This window comes from Babylonia areolata, chromosome 7, assembly GCF_041734735.1.
Source record: "Babylonia areolata isolate BAREFJ2019XMU chromosome 7, ASM4173473v1, whole genome shotgun sequence".
Lineage (NCBI taxonomy): Eukaryota > Metazoa > Mollusca > Gastropoda > Neogastropoda > Buccinidae > Babylonia > Babylonia areolata.
The window spans coordinates 22,755,845-22,781,527 of NC_134882.1; the positions used below are offsets into that span (position 1 = coordinate 22,755,845).

The 25,683-nt window shown below is 39.1% G+C and overlaps 2 protein-coding genes across 3 annotated transcripts in view; one reads left to right on the forward strand and one right to left on the reverse strand.

Annotated features, from left to right (window-relative positions):
• LOC143283905 (ufm1-specific protease 2-like) overlaps positions 1-11,348 on the forward strand; it is a 40,198-nt gene extending 28,850 nt beyond the window's left edge. Inside the window, exons 10-14 of the mRNA XM_076590318.1 lie at positions 3,719-3,897; positions 5,077-5,175; positions 5,981-6,083; positions 7,894-8,018; positions 9,544-11,348. Coding sequence (XP_076446433.1) covers positions 3,719-3,897; positions 5,077-5,175; positions 5,981-6,083; positions 7,894-8,018; positions 9,544-9,630 — 593 coding nt within the window. The 3' untranslated portion in view covers positions 9,631-11,348. The remainder of the gene's footprint in view (positions 1-3,718; positions 3,898-5,076; positions 5,176-5,980; positions 6,084-7,893; positions 8,019-9,543) is intronic.
• A 3,011-nt stretch (positions 11,349-14,359) lies between these two features.
• The window catches only part of LOC143283907 (ubiquitin-conjugating enzyme E2 A), a 13,500-nt gene continuing 2,176 nt past the window's right edge, over positions 14,360-25,683 (reverse strand). The window contains exons 2-5 of one of the 2 annotated variants that reach the window (XM_076590320.1): positions 21,773-21,853; positions 21,115-21,230; positions 20,550-20,638; positions 14,360-16,155 (exon numbers count right to left, since the gene is read on the reverse strand). In XM_076590320.1, coding sequence (XP_076446435.1) covers positions 16,009-16,155; positions 20,550-20,638; positions 21,115-21,230; positions 21,773-21,853 — 433 coding nt within the window. In that variant the 3' untranslated portion in view covers positions 14,360-16,008. Of the gene's footprint in view, positions 16,156-16,330; positions 18,405-20,549; positions 20,639-21,114; positions 21,231-21,772; positions 21,854-25,683 lie in introns of those variants that run through there. The other variant, XM_076590319.1, reaches the window with a different exon arrangement.

Here is a 25,683-nt window from a genome sequence, read left to right on the forward strand (position 1 = left end):
GCTGTGGATGAGACTTCTTCAAAATATTTGTTTTTGAAAAAAATATTGAAGTTACAGCCACAATAAGTTACCAGTGGTCTAGGCTGATCATCTTCTGCAAAATTACTACAAATTTTTAAACGAATGCAACTTGAGAGCATTATACAGAATGGGTAGGTTGATGGGGCATTCCACGACAAAGGTTCTCAGGAGGGAGCAAACACTTAAGTTGCTAGCAAAAATGACAGATATATGAATATTTTCTTTCAGCTCTCTAGCTTTTTCTTCCATCCATGAACCCAGTCATGCATTTCATTATAGAAGAAACACAATAAATAAGAAATACAAGAGAGGCAAGGCCTTCAAGACTCACTTGTGATAAATTAAGTCCCCTAGTATTAATTACAGAGTAATTTCCCTTTTTTACTATCTGCACCAAAACGTTTGCAAATAAATAAAAATTCCATGCTTAGCAAAAGAAGTTCCTGTTTGAACAAAAAATGATAATAATGACTCCTCTTGTTGTTGTGTCAGAATAAGAGGTCAAAGTGCCAAGTTTAGAGAATACAAAAAATATGAATATAACAGTAAATGCAGTTTGCATATAATTAGGTTTCTTTTTTTAATTTTTTTGTGCCCATCCCAGAGGTGCAATATTGTTTTAAACAAGATGACTGGAAAGAACTGAATTATTCCTATTTTTATGCCAAATTTGGTGTCAACTGACAAAGTATTTGCAGAGAAAATGTCGGTGTTAAAGTTTACCACGGACACACACACACACACACACACACACACACACACAACCGAACACCGGGTTAAAACATAGACTCACTTTGTTTACACAAGTGAGTCAAAAAGGTGGATGATGCATCTTTATTTCTTCACAAAATGGCATTCACAAGAGAAAATGCACACCAAAATCTCTCATTTTTTGGCACTCACAGATTTCCTGGCATCAGCAATAACATGCTGCTCCTACCAGAGATGTTCATACTGGCCTTTTTGGATCATGGAATAGGTCTTGCAAACCCTGCCATGAGCAGCTGTTTCTGCAACATGTTAGATACACAGATCAGCTCATAAGAAAGAACAAATGTTATGTTCAATTTAAAACTTAAAACCAAAAACAGAGCTCTCAGTTTAATATATGTTTAGGCTTTTGTCAATTTCTGAGTGTTTTGAGTGGGAGGAAAACACTGTGATAACAGAATTATAAAATGGCATACTAACAGGTAAGTATTCATTCAACAGCAACACAAGATTCACTGCACTGAACTATATGGCTGCATTTACCTTTCACACAATAACTCAAATTGCAGCAACAACTTACGCTTACGCTTTGGCAACTGAGGCTGAAGTTTTGGGGGTCTGTCCTTTCCAGTTGCTGACAAGAGCTTTGCCATCTACATGTACATGTTCATCTTATGGATGTCTTTGTTGCATGCGATTATTTACTCAGATATTTCCACTTCAGGGTGCTACATTTCATGACTGAGATGAAAGTATTACTTAATGTCTTATGTATATATGATTACTTAATATTGAATATTTTATTGTTAATATGCACATCATACTTAGTATCTTATTCTTTGATATATATTTTGTGTACTGACCTTTATTTGTGTGTGTATGTGAGAATGCATGTCTTAGATATATATCAAACTGAATATTTCATTCACAATATGTGCATGGTATTTTGCATTTTATCATTTCATGAAATATGTGTTTACTTCCCTTTGTATTCTGTTTCATGCAGTCTAGATGCACAGCATATCAAGGGTTACATACCCCCCCCCCCCCCCCACACACACACACAATTATACTCTCTTAATGGCTGGATTCCTGATAGTGTTATATAGTTTGACTGAACCTGATGTACAACTTAGGCCATGGGTGTTATTGTACTGATTTTCTTTTTACTAATTTTAGTTTGTTAAGAATTGGTGTTAAATTTTTGAAGAAACAGGATGTTGGCTGCACTGTTCAAATTAATCATATATCTTTTCACATTACACTTTTTTCATACTCAGACATACATACACATACTCACAAGCATACATGTGCAAATGCAAACTTGCTCTCATTCTCTCTCTCTCTCTCTCACTCTCACACCTACTCCACTGACAGGAAAGAAATGGGGAAGGGGGGTGACTGGAGGGAGGAGGTGGTGGGTTATATCACTGTCACCAGTCAGGGCCCCAGCAAGTGGTCAGTGATTTGGCTCAATGCCAAGTTTGCCACAACCATTGACAACCCCCTCCCCTCTCCTTATCATTGGTGGGAGATTCTCAGACAAGGGCGGGGAATGACTATACAACTCTCAGCTAATTATGAAAGTGAAGTTTGCAGAGGAGAGAGGGGGAGGAGGGGGGGGGGGGTTAGTATGAATTGGTGTTCTTGTTCTTTCTGGAATGTGAGAGCGTAGTATCTATCTGTCTGTATATATTAATATAAAGTTTCACAGCTATCAGAGCAAAATGCAACTAGAATATCAGACTTTTGTGTGATGTTGAATGAAAAAGAAACCACATTACAATTTTTTACTCACTTATTTAACACTCACCAAGTTTGCAGCAGAGGATGCTAATGCTGTCCCGAGCACTTCCGGTTTTAGACCTGGGTAATATTTTGCTTACTAAAGCAAAAATCAATCAAATATTAGTAATGGGAATTCACGGTCTCCGTTTTAACATGTCCATTTTTCATTCTGTATCAATAGTTTTTGTATGTTTTACTCAGAAAAAAATAAATCGTATTCCGATTGAAACACAGTGTCACGCTATGAAAACACTGATGAAATAGATCCAAGCTGCTCAGTTACTGACATCGATAAAAATCCCAATTCAAGAATTTCAGATCAATATTGTGCATGAAAGTGCTAAAGACATTCATTTTCAAAAATAATATAAAACTTACCGATGAAACTTAAGATTTTCTGGAGAAACAATGCCATTTTTGTGTTTGATGAAGTGCTGCTCTCCTGTGTCGAATGTTGATTGGGCCGACGCAGCTGACGAAGTGGGGTACCTGCTTTTGAATCGCTTGAGCAAATTGGGCACGGATCAAAAATCTGAGTTTCGGATAGGGTCAGATTTCATTTTCGAACTGCGCGAGGCGTTGAAAGATAGCCGAAAAGTTTCCCCTGACTTTGCGCTCAGATCTAACTACCCTGCTTCGCCCAAGGCTTGGATAAAAAAACGCACGAAAGTTCTCCTTGAACTTTCGCATTTCACGGCTCCCAGTTTTTCAAACAGTAACCAGTGAATGGAAAGCAACGGATGCGATTTTTTCGACTGTGTGGTTGAAACTAACTTTGTTGCGCTCAGAAAGACGCCAGCCACCATTGAACAAGGATTGCTGTTTAGCGTTACAGTACACTTCTTTTTCTTCTATCCGCGAACTCATTCACGCATTGCATAAAGCAAACACAATAAAAATTTAAAATATAGACGATAAATAATTATTTCAGTCAGATAGTTTTTCACAAAATGAAATCAAATTTGAGAAAATGCACTTCAAAATCGGCCATGGGGTCTGCCACTACCTATTATAAGTATCAATAATATATGTCAGGCACTGTATAAATTTCAGTAATCTTATAAGTATCAATAATGATATGTGTTAAGCACTACATAAATTTCAATAATCTTGTAAGCATCAATAATGACATGTGTTAAGCACTATATAAGTTTCAATAATCTGACAAGTATCAATAACAGTGTATTGCCATGTGCAGTGTCTGGCGGCACTCCCCACCTGGTGCAGGGCAACTACACCTACCACCACTACATGCAGGACCGCTTCGACGATGACAAGTGGGGCTGTGCCTACCGCTCCCTGCAGACCCTGGTCTCCTGGTTCCGTCTCCAGGGCTACACAGACCAACCCATCCCCTCACACAGGGAAATACAGAAGGTGCTGCACAAATCTATCAAAAATAAAGATGTTCATTATAAAAAGAATAATTTTTATTCAAAGAAAAAAAAGTGAAAAAGTAAATACTTCATTATTTATTGCCCATCATGCCACCAGCATCTAGGGCAGCAACAAAGAACCGCCACTTTTGTTTGTTTTGGGCCAGTCTTTGAATGGTACCCCAGGTGTGCTTCAGGTCCTAAGTTCTCCTTTGACTGTTCTGTGCCAGGTGCTCGTTGACTGTCCTCTTTCGTGTCTACCTGCCAGCGTCCAGTGAAGGGATGTGGGGGTGATGTGACCCTGCTTTTCTTCACGTGACATGTCCAATCCGTTCTGTTGATGATGATGGTGGTCTCTGTCTTCTCAAATAGATAAATACATAAATAAATAAATGAATAAATAAACAAAAAAGCTACAATAGGTTGGAGGATGGGTCTGGTGGGGCTGTGAAATGTCTCCTTTGCGGTTAGTTGGGCTGTTAGCCAGGGTTTGTACACAGTCAGGCAGAACAGTGGAAAGAGAACTCCAGACCCAGAAACACACCTCGGGTACCATTCAAAGACCGGTTCATAATACACGAGAGTGGTGGTTCTTTCCTGCTGCCCTACATGTCAGAGGTCATACTGGGCAGTGGAAAAGTTAGTAAGTACAGAGTCAGCCAAGTCTGGAGGTGTCAGAAAACTGAGAGAACCATTTTTAAGCATCTGTACCTGTTCAGCTTGTCAAGATTTGTAACAGGATACAAGAAAAGAAACATCATCCCAAGACTGTTCTTTGGGGGGTACCCTTGGAAAAGTGTTTAACAACTTGTATGTACCACACCACTCTTCAGCTGTTTGTAGCACTTGCTTGTTCAGTTGTTGTTAAAAACTAGTTGGGTATTAAGGGGAAAAAAGGAGCTTTCGTTGTTGTTGTTTTTTATGGTGAACAATTATGTGTCTAAAATACAAAATGAAGTCTACAGCCTACCTCAGTTTCATAATGATGATATCAAGTCAGCTCTTACCCAAGTACAGTACAAGCTTAAGAATTACATGGTTTAAAAAAAAAGGAGTTATGACCACTTCATCAAAGCAGGTATGTTTACATAAAATGTCAACAGAATTGAGAGATGGTTTGAATTATGCAAGCTGATTACATTCCACCACTGTCATTAATTCTGTATCTGTGTGATTTCAGGCCCTGGTTGTAGTGGGGGACAAAGAGCCCAGTTTTGTGGGCAGCAAGAAGTGGATCGGGTCTTTTGAAGTGTCCTACTGCCTGGACAATATGATAGGGGTGAGTTAACCTCTTTGATGTTGACAAGTTTGCTCTTGCTTTTCAGTAAATAACTGATGAATATTTTGTCAGTAATGTGACTCTGTTATCCCAGCTTATTTTCAAAATAACTTCACTTGTTCCAAACATTTAGAAATGATATATAGAATTGCTTGAAAATATTACAAAGAGAGTTTCAAGAAAACCAGCACTTCCATCTGTGAACTTGTCAAATGTAGTACTGTGAAGCTGGACTACTTATTTTGATTTCAAGTTTTTCACAGACCTGTGCACCCCTCAGCTAATCTTTTCAGTACTGTCATAACAGCCTTCAGTATTTTTCACTGGCTTTCAGTTTTTTATCACATTCGCTCTTCTTCTTCTTCTGTGTTCGTGGGCTGCAACTCCCACGTTCACTTGTATAAACGCGAGTGGGTTTTTACGTGTATAACCGTTTTTAACCCGCCATGTGGGCAGCCATACTCCACTTTCGGGGGTATCACATTCACTCAGTATTGACCATTGCTTGCTCTCTTCCCATCCTCCCTCCGACTCTCTTAAAAAGAAAAAGAATGTTTATCTTGCAATATCCAGTAACTATCTTCATGTTGGGAACAAAAAATATTTTTTGTTTTCTAGATTGTTGATGAACTGGATTTTGGTTCATGAAATCAGATTTCTGTATTTCTCTTCTTTTTTTTTCCAGGGACAAATACTGAAAAATATTGGGGGGTGCACAGGTCTGTTTTCATCTTTCAAACATTTTCTGTCTTATGTATTAAATAGACACACTGACAGAGATGTATATGCATGGTGACTGTGACAGGTAACATCCAAATTCCTCAACGTGTCAGCTGGAGCAGACCTGGCATCAAAAGGGAGGGAACTGGCCATGCACTTTGACACCGAGGGAACGCCCATCATGATTGGTACGGTATCACTTTTTAACACTTCCATGAACAGTTACAGTAAGTGTATGGATGGAGACTTGCTTTCCTGCCTGTTAATTTCATTGTTTTGTCCATTTTCAAGGAAAAAACATTTCTTTGGAGAAAAAATATTGTAATTTTTTTTTTTCTAAGGTTAAGACCAATAGCCATTTTAGGCCAGAGAGACAGTGAAGTCCTGTTGATTGTATCAGCAGCTGGGCACAGGAAGGTGGGACCCAGTCAGACAGCGCAGTCCTATTGATTGTATCAACAGCTGGGCACAGGAAGGTGGGACCCAATCAGACAGCGCAGTCCTATTGATTGTATCAACAGCTGGGCACACGAAGGTGGGACCCAATCAGACAGCGCAGTCCTATTGATTGTATCAACAGCTGGGCACAGGAAGGTGGGACCCAATCAGACAGCGCAGTCCTATTGATTGTATCAACAGCTGGGCACAGGAAGGTGGGACCCAATCAGACAGCGCAGTCCTATTGACTGTATCAACAGCTGGGCACACGAAGGTGGGACCCAATCAGACAGCGCAGTCCTATTGATTGTATCAACAGCTGGGCACAGGAAGGTGGGACCCAATCAGACAGCGCAGTCCTATTGATTGTATCAACAGCTGGGCACAGGAAGGTGGGACCCAATCAGACAGCGCAGTCCTATTGATTGTATCAACAGCTGGGCACAGGAAGGTGGGACCCAATCCTCTCCTTCTGCCGCTTTAACCTTCCACAACACCTTGCCAGAACACCTTGCCAGAACCGGCCAACCTTCCACAACACCTTGCCAGAACCGGCCAACCTTCCACAACACTTGCCGGAACTGGCCAACTTTCCACAACACCTTGCCGGAACCGGCCAACCTTTCACACCTTGCCGGAACCGACCAACCTTCCACAACACCTTGCCGGAAATGATAAGCAGACTTTGCTAAATTTGCTCATGCAGCCCACCCCTGTGCCTTAACAATTTTGCCACAACGCCCCCAATGGTACAAAATATCAAAATGAAAAAAAATGGTGCTCCCAAGTTTGAAAGCATTTTTGAAACAAACCAACAGCAGACTGATCCACAACAGAAAAAAGTGCTCCCCTGTGGTCCTGTCTCTGCTTCTTCATCCATCATTTTCCAGAGATACTGTATCAACAGTGCAAAGTGCAGTCATGAAATGGACTCTGCACATAATCATTATACTTCGCACACATTGTTGTCTACCACTACTTAACCATGAATCATAAAGAAAAAAACAATAAAAAATCCTTTTTATTTTGGGAAATGCTGCCCAGCCAGATTTTCAGTTTCTTGATTTCTTAGCACCTGCTTGCCTGAAAGAGGGCAGTAAATGAGAAACCACAACAAATTTTTAATTCAATATCTCCAGACATTTTTTAAGATATTATTTAATTTTAAAAGTTAACATTTTCTTCTGTTGGTTTTTTTTTTTTTTTTGTTGATGATGTTTGCAGATCCCACGAAATGGTGTTTTTGAATCCCAAAATGTCCCTTTTAGCCATGTTTTTGAATCCCAAAATGTCTCTTACAGCTGTGTTTTTGAATCCCCAATATATCCCTTTCAGCCATGTTTTGGAATCCCAAGACGTCCCTTACAGCTGTGTTTTTGAATCCCAAAATGTCCCTTTTAGCCATGTTCTGGACCCCCAAAACGTCTCTTTCAGCCAAGTTCCTAATTTGTTACGGTCCAAAGCAATGACCTTGGAATTTCAGCCTCCCCCCCCCCAGCTCCCCAAAACCCAGCCAGCCAAAGAGTGAAGTGTGTGGATTTGTGGTTGTTGGCGATGCAGGTGGGGGTGTTCTGGCCCACACCATTCTGGGGGTGGACTACAGCGAGACGTCAGGAGACATCAAGTTCCTCATCCTGGACCCGCACTACACTGGTGGGGAGGACCTGCACACCGTGCAGAAGGAGGTACAGCCTTGTGTTGCTTGGTCAGCATCTCATTCACACGTTTTTTGGGTTTTTTTCTTTTTTGTTGCCCCAGCATCTGTACCATTTTCAGTGGCATTACTCCCACACTGCTCATTCTTAGTTGACACACCTGGGTTTGACTGTCACAGTCCCAGCATCGGCAGTCCACAGGGAACTATTGATGATTAGGTTGCCAGGAGGCCATGCACCAAAGGAGACCCTGCACCTTTGGTAGTGTTCAATGGTGCCTGTTCTGATTCAGCTACTGAGGACACCACCTACTAAGCCTCCTACTGATGACAATAATCACTTAGGCGTGAATGAGCGTCCTCCCCCAGAGTGAGACCACCATCATGTCCCCTCAAAGACAGTACCCCGTGAATCCGCCTAGACCCAAAACCTCAACAGGACTCACCCCAAGCAAATCATGCACAGTTTATTTTGAGTTTCAGCATATGGATTGATCCATATAGTTACACTCATCTGCTTAAAAAAAAAAGAAAAAAAAAAAAAAGAGGGGTCTGGGGGAGCAGATGCCTGACATTTGTGTGAATCCTAAGCGGGTCAGGCCTTGAGAGCCTACTCCCAGTCACAGGGTTCATACAGGTTTTAAAGGCTTTCAGACATTTGTTGATGAAAATGGAATGGAAGAATATGTCTGGGAAAGCATTGTTGCTGTCAGACTCATGGATAAATGTTTCTCCAGTGCAAAGGTTTTGCCTGTAAACTACATAGAGTTCAGACTTCAAACTACTGACATAAATGACTGTTTTCATAGTCTTAATTTTCTTGTTGTCTTTTTTACATTATTAATTCAATTTCTGACAACATGTTACAACAAATTTACATGAGTACATACTACATATATACATAAAAAGATGAGACAAAACAGATGAAACACAAACACACACACACACATACACACACACACACACAGAGGAAAATGAAATCAAACATAATTGAAAAAAACAACATATTTTAAAAAGCAAAAACAAAAACATCCTGAAGTAGTAAACACATGCAAATAAATAGATAAATCACCCAGATAAGTCATCAAATATATTATTGAAAAGATGCATTCAACCCAAATTTATCACATGAAATTTGAACTATTATTACATACCAAACATCAGGGAGTCGTACAATGCTGACTTTTGAATTTGAGAAGCTTTTACTGTTAAAAAATATATGATATATATATTATGTATGTGTGTGTGTGTGTATCTAGATCTATCTTTCCATCTGTATATATATATATATATATATATATATATATATATATATATACACATACATATATTTATTTATATTCCCTTGGAAGTTCTCACGGTTTGATTGCTGATATGCAATGTTTTTCAGTTTCAAGGAGGTGTTGCCCATATCTGCTGTTAAAATTAAGGAGCAGATGCCTGACCTGATACCTGAAACATTTGAATGAAAAAGTAATATGTTCTTTCTGTTTTTGTTTTGCTTTGCTTTGTTTTGTGTTGATATAAGAAGTAACCTATTGCTGTTGTTTTTGCAGGGCTGGTGTGGCTGGAAAGGCCCCGAGTTCTGGAACCCCACAGCACACTACAATCTGTGCATGCCTGGCAGGCCGGCCGGTTTCTGATGCTGACGCTGTGCTGGCAGTGGCCTGCCCTCCTCTCCGGTCTTCCAGTCATGGGCCTTCCCAGTCTGGTGTGTCACTGGAAGCAGCAAAGAGTGGTGGTGTTTTTTGTTTTTTTTGTGGGTGTGGGTACGAGTCATTTCAGCGGGCATGGGTCTGACTGTGTATTCTTTTCTTTGATTGGAGGTCCTTTCACTTAAAAGCGGTATTGAGACGTATAGTGTGTGTGTGTGTGTGTGTGTGTAGGTGGGGGAATGGGGTTCTGTTAGTTCTGTGGGTGTGAGAACAGGAGAGTGTGCCTGTGAGAGAAACTGTAAATGATAATGATAATAATAATGACGAATTCTGTGCCACTAGCTCTCTGAGATTCTGTTTCCAGGCAGGTAATGAAAAAAATGAAAATTACATAAAAAAAACAAACACATAAGGTTCAAGATGTATGACCAGTTTTGGGACATGGAGAATTTCAGAAAACAACATAATCTAAAAATAAATAACAGTTATCATTATGTGTGCGTGAAAGGTAAGATAAGTGGGAACATTCTTTCATACATATAAAAGTGTGCTACGCAAGTTTTGATGAATTCACCGAGTCTTACTTCCTGTTGCTTGCAGAAAGAGAATACAGATGTTGGACATAACACACACAAACACACACACACACACACACACACATACGGTACACTAAGGTCACTTGTTAAGCTTTGATCATGATGAAATACATGCCACTTCCTACAGCTTTTGGTTGATATTTTGTATAATAGACATTGATTGGGGGGTTGGCAGAACGCACAAAGAGATTAAAAGAAATACAAAGAGATGGGGTGGAAGAAAGACATGTAGTCCTGTAAAAACCAACCAACAAATTTACCGTAAAGTTCGGTCTATAAACCGCGACTTTTTACCCCAGCTTCAGCCTCTGCGGCTATACAATGATGCGCCTTATTTGCGGATTTTAACGATCCTGGGAGTGTCACATTCTCGTCTATTCTTAGCTGCCCTTCAACTCACCAAAATCATGATTTCTGTCTGTGAATTTTTGGATGAGTTTGAGGATAGTGTGCTAACTGTTCACGTTTTATAAATCAAATCTGCACACATTAAAGCCTTCAGATCAGCATTCAGTTCTACTCTGCTCAAGCGTACACCCTCATCATGCCGAAAACACGACGTTATGCCTATGATACAGCCTTCAAATTGAAGGCAATCGACCGAGCAGACGACAGTGCAAGCGACGAACCAGCAGCGACCTCCACCTTCATGTTCATGAAGTGAAAGTGAGGCTGAAGTCAGTGACAAGATGGCAGAGGAAGCTGTGCTGGTTCTCTTCAACTCGGACACTGCAGACGAAGATTTTAGTGGATTCAGTGAGCAGGATGACGTTGAATAAATGTGACTATTCCTAAATTATGGATCTTATTTTCATTGTGTTTATTATTTTTTGTGGCAATAGCAGTATTTTCGCTTGCTTTTCTTTGTGTTGTTCCTGCTTGTGTTTATTTCATAACCTACAGTATCAACAACTTTTCTGTAGTATCTGTATGTGTTCCGGTACCGGAAATAAGCCGGTGCGGCTTATGTATGTATAAAGTTTAATTTTTTCCAAAATTTAGTGGGTGCGGCTTATATACCAGTGCGCTCAGTAGACTGAACTTTACGGTATTTGTTTTGTAAAAAGGAAGTTAAAGGTGTGTAAAACAAGTAAAATTTCTTGTAATTGATATATATATATTTACCTTTTTGTGTTGTTCGATTGATTTTGTGAGGATTAATTTATTGTGTGATGCTGGTGTATTTTGTGACCTGAATCTGATCAGCAAGTAATTTTTTTTGCCCATTGATGAGGGATAGAAACCTTTCATTGATCATTTGATGGGACTGTTTGTGGGTGTGTTCAAGATGAAGAAGTGAACGCCTGTGTGTGTGCATGTTTTGTGGGCATATGAAACCATAATTTCTGGCATATAAAGCAATACAGTGCATAAGGCACACCCAGCAAAGGAAACTTATTTTGAATATGTATGATCTGCACACATCTGTCGAGTTCAAGTCACATCTGTTGAAAATCCCCCCAAAGTTGACTCCTCCCTGTTTGTGCACAGTGACTCTATTGACCTTGGACATTGTTTTCCGAGTTGTGACGTCATCTTCAGAAACTGGATTGAAATCTGAGTTTTCATGCGCCCGTCAACTCAGCACTGTTACTGTGATGTCAGTTGTTTTTTTTATCAGCTGTTACGATGACTACCATTCTGAAGCTTTCAGTTCAACCAAGTGCATGAATGTGTTAAATCAGAATGCAGTCTGCAAGCCCTGCTTGTAGTCTCCACCACCATCTGGTTTTGCATATTTGAAAAGATGTACGGTTAAAATTCTTGCTGGCTTTCAGTTTACTTCCAAACTCAGATGCTGCTTTTTTCCATGAGAATCGTGATCATATTTCTTGTTTTGTTGTCAGATGCTTAATATGGTATGATATTGAACAACAGTGTCAGATCAAACAGTGGTAAGACTGAAGCATGTAGGTGTTGTTATTCAGTGTTATTGTTAGTGTCAGCTGTGATCAAACATGTTAAATATTGAGTTTCTTGTCAAGTACTGATACTGATTGTCAAGTGTGAGAGGTGACACCAAGTGGTGGTCAGAATTTAGTTTTCAGACACAGACAGCATTCAGCTGATAAGACACAGGGGTTGTATCTGAGTGGGAAAATTAAATATAGTTCTTGTTTGTGGTAAAAACACTGGGATAATTGTTGCCTTTTCAACTCAAAATATCGGTAATTTGAACATGATCAGAGCAACTGCTAGAATGTTGGAAGGAAATTGTTAGATCCAGACATTTATCACGACCCGGGTATATGGATTTGTATGAGGGTGGGGAATTCTTGCGCCATGGGGTTTTTCAACCTGGTCACAGCAGCTTTGGCCATGTCAGCTTGTACATTGAACCTTTCCTTCACATTCTTCCTGTACCAGCCTTTACACTCCTCACATACTCATCATAGAGTAGTTTCATTTAACCTTGTCCACTCCCTGAACTCATGTGAACTGCACATTTCACAGACCAGTACTGCAAGAAACTTTTGTCCTTTGGACATGTCACTGGAACATTTGTAACTTGCTTTTTTTATTTTATACATGTTTAACTGGCTGGACAAACTAGCTTAGGGCTTTTGTCATCTGTAAGTGGTTCAACTGAAAATGGAAATTCTACAAAATGAGCATAAATAAATTTTTTTGGTCGCTGTTTGAATAACTCTAAATCATACCTAGTGTGCATGGAAATTAGAATGATAGGATCATCTTGTAGCTGGAGAATTGTTTCAAATTTGATGAAACCATTATATAAAGATTTGCATGATGAAAAAACAAGCTTTTCATGCCTTTTTTTTTTTTTTTTTTTTTTTACAGATATATAGTTGGAATCGTGAACATTCTTTCACCATACACCATTTCATGGACTTTGTTTGAATCTGGAATACATTGGGACCAACATGTGAATCATGTTTTCACAAAAACAGTGTATTTGTCAATCAAATTTCAGACTGTTACGATTCAGTTCTGAGAATTTTGTGTCATGGACCTTATCTGTGTGTCATCATAACTTCTCCTCTTAACCTTTAGATGGACTTCACTTAAACCAGAGATCAAATTTTGATATTTTATACAAAGCTAGGACAGGCTGTCAACGCCTGATCAGCGCCTTCAGTTATGTGAAGGTCAGGCTTCTACTGTCTTTTTTTTTTTTTTTTTTTTGTCCTTTCTCTTTCCCAGGAGATGTGGTAGCATGCTATGAAACCTCTATGAAACTCAAACTGTGGAAGCTGATGAAGACCAAAGTGGCAGCAGCCTCTACCTCAGTGCAGCCAGCTGGGCTGCTGTCCTCTGTAATGAGGGCTGAGAATACAGTACCACTTTGATCCCTCGAAGAGGACATTTCTGAGTTGGCCCAACACACATCCACAGTCACACAAATGCATTGATCAGAACATACGGTCAAAAACATAGTAGTTCCTGGTGAATTGAGATAGAATTTTGTATACTTGCAGTTTGAGCTTTGTTGAAATTTGCACGCGAGACATTGTTTCAGTTACCACGAAGACCCAAGCAGGGTTTTCAGAGTTACCTTCCCTCTCCTGTTAAGGTCTGGTCCAGGATTACCATGAAGTAGCGTTCTTTTCAGGTCATTTCTAAAGAACCAGAATGGAGGTGTTCTGAGCAATACAGTCTGTTATATTGTACTGAGCAATAAGGCCAATTATGTTAAACGCTTTCAGTTTCAGTTTCCATTACAGTTGTGGAAAAATTATGTACATTTGAAATGCATTTGTCAGTATGTTTTGACATTGTGTGCAGTCAGGTTTTTTCTTCTTTTTTAATGTAAAAAAAACAAAGCAAAACAAAACGCAATGAGAAAACATGTATTTGCAGTGGTTGAAATTGAACAATGTTACATAATCTATGCAATATGAAGCATGACCTTTTCTCTTCTCTCTTTTTCAATCACACAATTGTATACACGTGCACACACATACACGCACAAGGGAAGAAATAAAAGGCAGCATGGAGGTTGTTCATCACACTATTTTTTATTTTGCCTCTTCACCATGCACAAAATGTACAGGTTTTCAGTTTCATTGCCACATGGAACACAAAAATACCAAGCACCATTGATTTTCCTTATGCGGAAGAAACAACAAAAAACCCAACAAATATTGCAAATGTTTTAGAAAGGAAACATAGTAGGACTAGGAAATGCAAGTATTTGTATAGGGTGGGTTTTGTTTGTTTGTTTCTTCTTTCCTGTGTATACCAAAGACACTTCACAAAAACTGTCAGTGATGGTAAATATGTTTGTATTATACTGCAGTGAGCAATCCAGCAGGAATACTTTAGACTCTCCTGTATATGTATTTCTCCATGACAGTTCACGTTTGAACACAGAGATGTAACATCTTTCTTAAATCTTTCCTTTTGACAGGCAGAGGGAATTCACAAAACCAAGCGATGTGTTGACATCTCACAAGATAACAGTTCTCAGTACCTGATTCTTTCAAAGATTTGTAACACTGATAATTTCGCTTCAATCACAAGACTGAAGAGCAAGGCATGCATTTGCCATCTCAGTTAATCAAGCGTCTCTGCCTTCAACTTCAGTTCAGCAACTCAGCTTTCACAACCCTTCAGATGTCCCTATGTGGAAGAGCTACAACTCTAGTCTAACACAGCACAGCGGAGGTTAATGAGCTAACAGCTGACGTCCTTCGAGTCCTGTTGTTCAGTGCTTTGGTTTTTGTCCAGTCTTACTTTAGTACGTATCTGATGTAATTTAATTTTCATCTGTTACAGAAAACTCTTTCCATCCAGTAAGGTCTTATAATTTAATAGATAAACTGTTATGCAAAAGGTACTGTATTAATTTAAAGTCAACAACAACAAAAATTGTCCATATTTCTGAACTAAACACTAATGGGTCAGTTTACAAGTTCAGGGAACATTGGATGGACTATAAACTGCACATCAAGCATTTTGGGGGTTTCAATATTGTTTTAAGTGCTTTAAACAAAAAAAAAATTTTTTTTTTAAATTTCCAAATGAAGTCCATTGCTTATCCAAATTGACACGACCTGTTTCCAATGCTACAGACTCCTGTAACAATTGCAATTTTTTGTAAGACCAGCTGCACATTTCACAAAGTGAAACTTAAATGTTTATAATCTTTGTGTTTAGTGTCTATCTTCACACTTAACTGCCCCTTTACTCAGTATCCCTGACTTGACACAATGTAAGGATGTAAGCTATAAAGTCCGAATTATCCATATCTGTTAACTGATACCAACACAAAATTCAAACAAGCTGAATTCTGTGTAAAACAGACAATAAGAAGAGTGACTACACATTGGAATGCTGAAAAAACAAAAACAAAACAAAAACTTAAAATTAAAGAGTCGTAAAACAAATGCTGCAGATTAAAAAGAGGTGTTAAAAATACTAATTTTCATTTTTCATACTTGCATGTGAAAAGAAAAAAAAAGGAACAAACTGAGAAAAGAAAAAGTACACATAGAAACGCATCTCTTTTGTTACCAGAAAATCATGCTTGTACAAAAAAAGAAAAAAGAAGAAACATTCCTCCCACAGAACACTGAAAAATACCTCTCCGATGCCTGTTCAGTCAGTGGCATGAAACTGAAGAAAACTGTCACACAATGGAAAGTTGCCCTGCTCGCCACGCACCGCCCACACCAGTCAGTCTGTCTCCACTCGTACACGTGTACACTCCGTTCACTGCCAGCCCTCTCTCTCCCTCTCTCTCTGCCCGTGCTGTCCAGGTTTCCACCGCACTAACCATGGGGGTTTGGGGGGGAAAGGGGAAGGGTCAGTCGGATGGTATCTCTCCACTGTATACCCAGCTCTCTTCCACAACCACCTTCACTTTCTTCTCATACTCTCGCCGGTTCTCCTGGTACATCTTGGCAGCCATGTTATTGGCCGGACTGTTGGGGTTAGGTTCGTCTAACAATGACTGGAACAAAATTGACACACACACACACACACACACACAGCTTCAGTCAAACTGGTAGTCGGGCTTTTGCAGAGATTCATGGTGCCATGTCTTGAAGTTTTGCAAATTCTTCAAATAATGTTTTTTTCTTTTTTTTTGTGCTAACAATGCATAAATCAGTTACCTTCCAAAAATCTTTTTCTAGACCTTCACTGGCTCCAGAAAGGGGAAACTACTACAAAACACAACAATCATACTTAAAGTTTTAGTGCGTTTGTGTATGCGTGTCATTACAAACATTTCATGATGCAAAATAACTTTTGAATAATTTCTTTCGCATTGTTGCAGCACTTCCTACATTTCATTACATGCCCTATACATCACACTTTGTTTTTTATTATTTGCTACTTGCATCGCTATATCTGTTTTAAAATAGTTGTCTGTTAAAAGGAAATTGACTTTAAAAGACAAGCTGCCAGATAGCTGTGCCAGTGCACATTCAATATTATTCAGATACCTCAGAAATCAAAGTTTGATTTATGCATGACAATAATTTGAATATATGTTCTAGATGTGCAGAAAACTGGGTTTGTTTTTTTCTTCTTTTCATCACAACAGATTACCTTTCTTACCAACCCTTGGGCTGTTATCCCCAAGGATGTTATTCTGCCACAGTTCCAATACTTTTTTGTTCTTCAACTTTTATTCTTGGTGTGTGTACATTTTACTCTTTTTATTTCCAAAACGATTGTAAACTGTGACAAATTTTTTTGTGCTGCTTTTTTGTAATTGTTGGCTGGTGCCAGAGGGTTTTTTTCTTTTTTAAATTTTCATGCATGCTCGTTATCTCCAAAGATACAGCACCCAGACCACTGTTCAAATTCAGTGAAGGAAGGTAGACAGGGGGATTTTAAAGTCCATGTAGGGACTCGCCAAGCACCTTCTACATCTTACATAATCTTGTTCTTAGCCAGCAAATCCCTTAATTTGCACAAATCCCTTCTCTTTTAACTCTGATATTTAATTTCACAAACCAGGATCTCTCATTTCAACTACAAGAGAAAACTGTGTGCTTTTGTGTTCAACACTTGTCTGATAAAACATTCACCACTTGGTGAAACCTGTTAGGCATCATAACCACCAGAAATTAAATCTGCTGTGTCTTCCTTCCAGTGAGAGTGAGAAGAAAAAAAAAGAAGAGAAAAAAACAAAACAAAATCAAACTTCCACCTACTCTCGAACAACTTTGGGGAAAAAAAAATCTCATAACAGGTTCCATTTCCTCTTTTCACCATGATATATGTATCAAACTGCACTTGTGAATTCTCACTGAAACAAGCCCTAAAAGTGGAACAGAAGGGGAAAAAAAGGTAGACCTATTCTTGATCAAAATTGTTTTCTACAATAACATCAAAAGAAAATCAAATTTCTTGCTTCCAGATTGTTTTGTTAATTTCCACTTAGAACCAAAGCTTATGTTCAATCCTGCTTCCATATGAACAATAAGGGACTGTACTTCCGCGCACAATGACCACAAATACCAAGACATCAGATACATATATATATATATACAAGAGCATGCGCTCAAACCTCCATGAAACCTTTCTCAATACTGCACTAAAAATAATGCACACCATGCCCATGTTTACACAATGTAAAAAACATTAAAATATTAAAATTAAATTCACAATCTCATGTTCGACCAAGATGTCGCAGGTAGTTCTTCACATAGTTGTGTTCTTGTTCTTTTCACTAATCACAAAAAAGAAAAAAAGCAGAAATCACAAAAAACCAAAAAAAACTTGCACTCCGTGTTACTGTAAATGGTGAAGAATAAGCCTGTTTGTATCAATCACTATCAGACATCACAGAACAGAAAGTTGTCACTTGATTGCAAAACACAATAAGCGACGGGGGTTCAAACAGGAATGCTGATCACAGATACTGCACCCAGTGGCACCACGATCATGCACCAACATCGCCCGCTGCTCTCCAGCTGCTTTCACTGCACTTCTCAGCCAGCCAACAATGACCCAAGAGGGACAAGTTCAGTATATATCTAGGTTGAGGTAAGACACAGTCACTAATCCACCGCCTTGCATGTGCTACAACGTTGGTTTCTCACTGTCGACTTCTTCCACATCATCATCCTCCCAGCTTTCTTGCACAATGGCTGCCACTTTTTTGTCATACTCTCGACGATTTACTCGATACAACTGTCCTGCCTCACTGTTGGCAGGGCTATTTGGGTTGGGGTCGTGTAGCAAAGACTATGAAAAGTAAACAATACACTGTGTTACATTCCAGAATAAAAATCAATGGCCAAAAGGGGGGAAAAAAAGGGTTTAATCATATAAATTTACATTAAAAAAATGTATGGATCTGCATTTGAAAAATAAAACAAAGGTCCTTGTCTTTCTTTATTCTAAAGTATGCCTGTTTTTTGTTTTGTTTTATAAGTTCCAAACACTAAAAACAGCTTCAGATCCTACATAAAGAAAATATGTTTTCATTGTACCCATCACTCAAAGTAGTGGAACCTGCTATGAGCAAACATTTTCTGATCTCAAATACAACAGAAATCATTCCTGTGTATCATTTGTAACTACATACTAGAATACTGATGTATTTCAAAGACAAAGATTCCTAGTCATGAAACACATAATCCCACACACAAATGTACACAGTATGAGTCAACAAGCACATTCATATGCTCACACAAATGTAAATAAAATTCATAAGTACCAATTTACCACAATCTCCATTACATAAAACACCAAAAAATCTTGCAGAGTGCCTCTCACCTTAAATGGTACTGTTTTGCCATAATCTAATCTGCTGTCATTATATGTGATTTTTTTTTTCAGTCGCATGTTCCTTGCCTACCTATAAACCTTTGCTGCAGTTTTCACTTTCAGTCTTAAAAACTGGTGATTCCAGACATGTCTGTTGGAACTCCCCCTTCACCCCAATTTTAAAATGAGCCTTTATATTTTTTTGATTCCATGAAGTACAACATGGGCCAAAAGCAGATCAACACCACCCAACAGCTGTACGCAGAAACCAACAGTACAGTCTTCCTTCAAAGAACTGTCAGCGACTGGTTCCACACATCAGTTAGGTTCTGTCCAGTTTATCTATTTCCTACACTCTTCAACAGCTTCCAAGAATACATCATAACTGACGCCTTGGAAGGACACTCTGGCACTATCAACACTGGAGGATGTACTACCACAAATCACGGATTTGCTGATGATATTGATGGACTGGCAGGCAGTGAGGAAGAACTGGCAAAACTTGTGAATCTCTTTGATGCAACATTGACCAAGTACATGATGAAGATCACTGCTGAGAAAACTAAACTTGTGACAAACAGCATGGACCCAATCAAAATCAACATGTCAGCAAAAAACAGCTGGAAACAGTGAAGCAGTTCAAGTACCTAAGTGTCATCATCAGTGAAAAAAGGTCCAAGACCAAAATACTGGCAAGAGCTGTGGCAACAGCACTGGCAAGACAAACATGTATGGAGAGAGAGACAAGAACATCAGTCTAACATCAAAACTGAAGCACAGCTTCAGAGAAGAATCTAAGCAGTGGAAATGAGATGCTTCAGGAAACTCCCTGGCATCTCCTACAAAGACCACATAACAAATGATGAAGTCTGGAAAACCATCAGACAGCATGTTGATCAATGTGGAGACCTGACCACAGTGAATAAAAGGGATATGAGAAGGTATGGCCACATGACAAGATCTGACAGGCCTCCAAGTTCATCACTTGGGTAACATGCAAAGGGATGAGGAAGACAGTGAAAGAAGTTTGCAGACATCAATGAATGGACAGGGAGCAGCTTTACCGAAACTTAATACCTGTCCTACAACCTCATGGAATGGAGAATGTTGGTGATATGTTCAGCAGTGCAGTGCCCTCCACAATCTCACCACATTCTGGGACCAGTGACACTGACACTGAAATCTGTTTTAATTCTTTTTTTTCAGATTTCAGTATAGAAACCTTTTACCAGAGGCACACACACCAACTGACCTTGCATGATGAAGTCAATCCTGATGTTCAGTTTAAAACACTTACCCCCTTGACTGATGCTGATGAGTTAGTCAGTGTGGGGCGGTCACCTCACTGAGACAGGATTTTTTGTTTGGTCGTCTTCTTGGGACCTGCATTATTTGCATTACTTTTGCTCCGTAAAACCAATTGCACCACTTAAAAAGAACACTAGAAGAATGAAGAATACATGAAATGCAGGCTACACTGATCTCATCTCACCAAGGTCAGCAGTCAAGGGGTTAAGCCTTGCCTGAAACCATAGCTGTTACCACTGGACACAGTTCTGGTGCACAGACACTTGCAATTTTATGAGCGGCTAAAACTAATGTTACGATCTGTCCAATTACCTGAATGGAAGTGAGAATAGCTGATACATCGTACGTGGGACTCCATCTGTTCTGTAGAATGTCCAGACATATACTGCCATCAGCGTAAACTGCAGCACATTAAAAAACAACAACAAAAAAACATACAATTCCTTTCAGTAAAAGGAAGTTTACTGCTTCACCCAACATGGTAAAGACATTTAAAATTGATCAATAGTATATATTTGCTATGCTAAATCAACTGCTGCAAAAACTAAACAGATTCACAAGTATATCTAACAATGTTATTACCATGTAATAACATTAAATGATTAATTTATTTGATCTTAAATAAAATCTTCTTATGTGTACTTTACTATTTGTCCATTGAATTTTGTAATATTTTTTCACTCCCTATGGATAAAAATGATTTTATTTCTTCACAATTTTTCAAATACAATTCTTTTTATAATACAGTATTTGATCCACCTTGTTTCCCCTCTCCCAACTCCTCACACACACACACACACACACACACACACACACACACACGCACGCACACACACACTGACAAAGCATAGAAATGGCAAAGTGTTGTCTGACTCACCATTTGGATGGAACATTTTGGAGATAAAGCGTACTGAAGGTGGTTTGTTGGGATACTCTTCTGTGAATTCTATCGTGAGCTTAAAAGTGCCATCTTCGAAAGGCGTATCATGGGGCCTACAACAAACCAAATCAATAAACTATATATATAATTATATATTTTAATTTACAGCTATTGGACAATTATTAAAGATCTTCATCACAGTGTTAATTTTTCTTTAAAAAAAAAAAAATTTCATAACTTGTGATTTTAAAGCTTGAGAACCGTTCAAAAATAATACCCATATTCCAAAAACGCTCTGCTTATCAACTGAAGATCCTCCACATTTTTACATGAAAGGCTAAGACTAGTAAGAGTCATAGATTGTACTTGATGTAAAACTATAATTCACATATGTGAATTAGTAAATTCCTACTTCTTCAGATTTTTTTTACCCCCCTAGATCACAAATGACGCTGAGTGATGTCTTTTTGTTTTAACAGGACCAAAGTGGAAAAAAGGTCATAACAGTAAACTGGTGTGGCAAGTCTGTGAGCGAGCTAATTTTCATCCTTCCCCCCCAGTATAGCAGTATTCCGGCTTTTATCTTTTTTTCATGGACCTGCAATCAATAACTTTGTCTACCCAGTACCCCTATAAATACAGGCAGAATCCTCACCCAAATATAACTGCATTCCACAGCATGATGTTGTTGTCAGATGGTGCGCCACTGACGCCTGCTGGGGGGTCTTCCTGAAGCCTGAAAAGCAATATGATTGTTATCAATACTTACATAGCACCTATCCTTTTTTTCTCTCTCAAGGCCTGAGTTGGGTTACGCTGCTGGTCAGGCATCTGTTTGGCAGATGTGGTGTAGCGTATATGGATTTGTCTGAACGCAGTGACGCCTCCTTGAGCTACTGAAACTGAAACTATCCTCGGTCACAGAGCTCTCACTTATAAGGACTTTACAAACATGGAGTCATTCGCATAAAAGGCTGCACACCAACTGACAACTGCCTCTAGGCTCTCATCATTCACTTCCCATGTCATTCAGCCAGGCTTGTCACGTGCATGCGCGTGCACACACACACACACACACATGCACAAGAATATTAAAATGGATTTTCACCAGCGTTCAGTAGTACTTGGGGTCCAGTGAAAGGGGAGAAAATCCTGGCAAGTGTGGAAATAAGTTTTGACTAGCTTCCACTGTTCCAGACAACCAATCAAAGTCTGGTGGAAGGGGGGAACAATTCTGGCAATTTCATTCCACATACTCAAGATTTTCTTGATTTCTTGGTGGATGTGTAATGACTTGCCACAACTTCACACCAGGAAAATGCATGTTAGTGCGAACATGCTTTCTGCCATCTCAGAAATGTTTTCTTAACTATCATCTGCATTAAGCTAAGACTCATTCATGTATTTTAGTCATAACCAAAGGAATGAAGGAAGAAACAGAAAGGAAACAGGAGAGTAGAGAAAAGAGACTTCAGATCTGCTGCTGTCAAGAGAAAAGTTAAAAGGCTCTTTTTGTTTTACTTGCTTTAGCATGACACGTTACACATCAGATCGTAGAAGTTAATAGAATCAATATGCATCCATAACACAGATCATCACATGTACACACAAACTTAATTTCAGAAATAAAGAGTAAAAAGCAAAACAGATGGCAATCCAAATCTGATTCTAGGGCAGTCTTACAAATTCAACTGAGTCCAAGATTCTATATTATTTTTTTATAACCCTAAATTGGGAATCTCATGGGATTATTATGTGGATGTTTTATCATATTCAGACAGCACAGACCTTTACCTATAATGGTGATCACTGGCGCATAAAAAGTATACTCAGGGAAGTGTTTTGGGGCCAACATTATTCATTTACTTTATTAATGATACGCCAGATGTCTTAGAGTGTTTTGTAAAAATATTTGCTGATGACACAAAGGCTTACTATGAAATCAATAATAAAGAAAAACAAATCCTGCTCCAATAAAGTATAGATAAACTAGTTAAATGGACAGAGATGTGGCAAATTAAGTTTAACAATGATAAATGTAAAGTACTTCACGTTGGTAAAGATAACCCAAAATACACTTATCATATAAACTCTGATGACATAGAAGAAACAGTTAGAAAAGGATTTGGGAATTCTGGTGGATACAAGTTTAACTTTTGAACAGCACATAAATGCTACAGTAAAAAAAATTTTAAAAAATAAAAAAAATAAAAAAGCAAATACTGAAATAGATTAGCCAGCATGATCTCCCATTCTATCCAGTATAAAAAATAAAGATGCCATGGTGCCATTATTTAAATCATTAGCAAGACCAATACTGGAAAATGTTAAAGTGGTATGGTCCCCTTACCTTAGAAAACATACTGACTTGACTGAAATCTACAGAGAAGATTTACCAAACAATTTATAGGGATAGGTAGTATGTCCTATGAGGAGAGACTAACTTGTTTGAAACTACCAAGCCTGGAATATTGCAGGTTAAGGGGTGATATGATTGAGACATATAAGATTCTACATGGACATTATGCAGGGGTGCAAGTGGAAAAAAGTGGCAAGACTGAAGTCCGGTCTAGGGGGTCTGGGGGAGTGCCGTAAGGTCCCCGAGCGGGGTCCGGGGCAGAGCCCCGGTCGCCAACGCATTTCGTGCATTTTCCTGCTCTCTCAGGGCCTCTCAGAGTGCCTTTCAAGAAGAAAATATTTATATTTTTGGCAAGGAAAATTTATGGATTTTAGGTAATGCTTTTAATGGACTAAGCACGTGCAATGCCGTGTGTCAGGTAATATGTTGCTGTTAGTCGGGACATGTGAAGGCTTTCTACAGCCTTTGTGTCTTTAGCTGAAGTCTTTATTAAGTCCACTAGGTCTTCAGAGAGACTGAATGGAAGGCAGTGTTCAGAGAGAAACAAACAAATTCTGATCTTAAGGTCCATGACTTTATCCGTCAAACTAGGGCCAGCAAACGGAGGTTTTGCACAAGGCATTGTGGAGGTGTGCGAGTAGGAAGCGAGCTGTTGAAGATGGTCTGGATCCTCACTGTGTTTCACCAACGATCTCTTTCCGTTTTTTCCATAGTTCAGTTTTGTGTTGTTACAGCATTTGCAAATAGCCAAACCACTTGCGTCAATTTTCGCGCACCACATCGAGAATTTCCGTTTCAGTTTGTCTTCATGGTTGAGCCATTCATTTTTCCACTTGTTCTTACAATCTTTGTCGATTTCTCGAGCTTTTCTCTCGTCAGAAACTTCCAAAAACGGCATTCTGGCATGTGAAAAACTTGCAGTTTTGCTTCCCGCTACCCGAAGATTAAAGCAAAGATGCTTCCCCTTCGCAAAGACAGAGCTTAGGCTAGCGCGGGAAGTGAAGCCAAACTGCTGGCCCTTGCATTTCAGAAAATAGAAAAACAGCAAATCAGATTCGAGAAGCTGACGATCACGCGGTAAGCACGCTGAAAGCACATGCTTAGAGTCACGTAGGCCAGCCACCTATACTGACGTTTCATTAAAAAAGTGATGCCTCCTTTGGTTGTGGGATATACCACTCTGTGTTTACTTTACTCGAACGAAATAGGGGGTGAAACAGTAATGTCTCTCCTCCCCCTTTCATTTTTTGTCCGTCCCGGGGACGGACTGCTTCTATGATTTTCCGTCCTAGGCGATTTTTTTCTCTCGGTAAAATACAGAGTTTCATGGCTAAGTAACAGTGTGTGTGTGTGTGTGTGTGTGTGTGTGTGTGCCTCTCTCTCTCTCTCACACACAGACACAGACACACACACACACATTCTCTCTGTTCTCGCTTTCCAACGAACAGTCCCATCCGGATTCCAGCGGCAAAAATGGGAGTCGTACACAGCGCGCGCGGCCAGACACAGCTGGCGCTGGCTTCAGTTTAGCTAAGCACTGGTCAACCAGTCAAGAGAGTTCCATCTTCCGGTGAATAGTTCAGTATTCAAGTTCTGACCAAAACTTTCCCTGACCAAAAGCATAGGGACAAAAAAAAAAAAAAAAAAAAAAAAAATCGAAATTTCATCAAGACGGAAATCCGTATGAGACGGAACCACTTGCACCCCTGCATTATGATAACAGCACTACAAAATCTTTTCACTCTAAAGGACAGTAATCATACCAGGGGACACCCACTAAAACTAATGAAGACATTCACCAAATCAAACCTTTTTTCACACTTTTTTACTAAGAGGCTCACAATTTTACTAACAGGGTTGTTAACTTCTGGAATAATCTGCCCAGTAACATTGTCACTGCAGGAACATTTAACAGTTTTATGAATTTATTTGATAAACACTGGAAGGATTGTGGATTCCAAGTTATTTTCTCCATCGGACGCTAGCCATAACATTAGTAATAATAATAATAATGGATACTTATATAGCACACTATCCAGAAATCTGCTCTAGGTGCTTTACAAAAATGCTTTTGTTAACATAAAACATTACATCTATGTTGCATACACACACCAAAATGTGACTACACACACACACACACACACACACACACACACGGCATACATACATTTTAACATACATGTGTATCTAACAGCTACCCGAACACA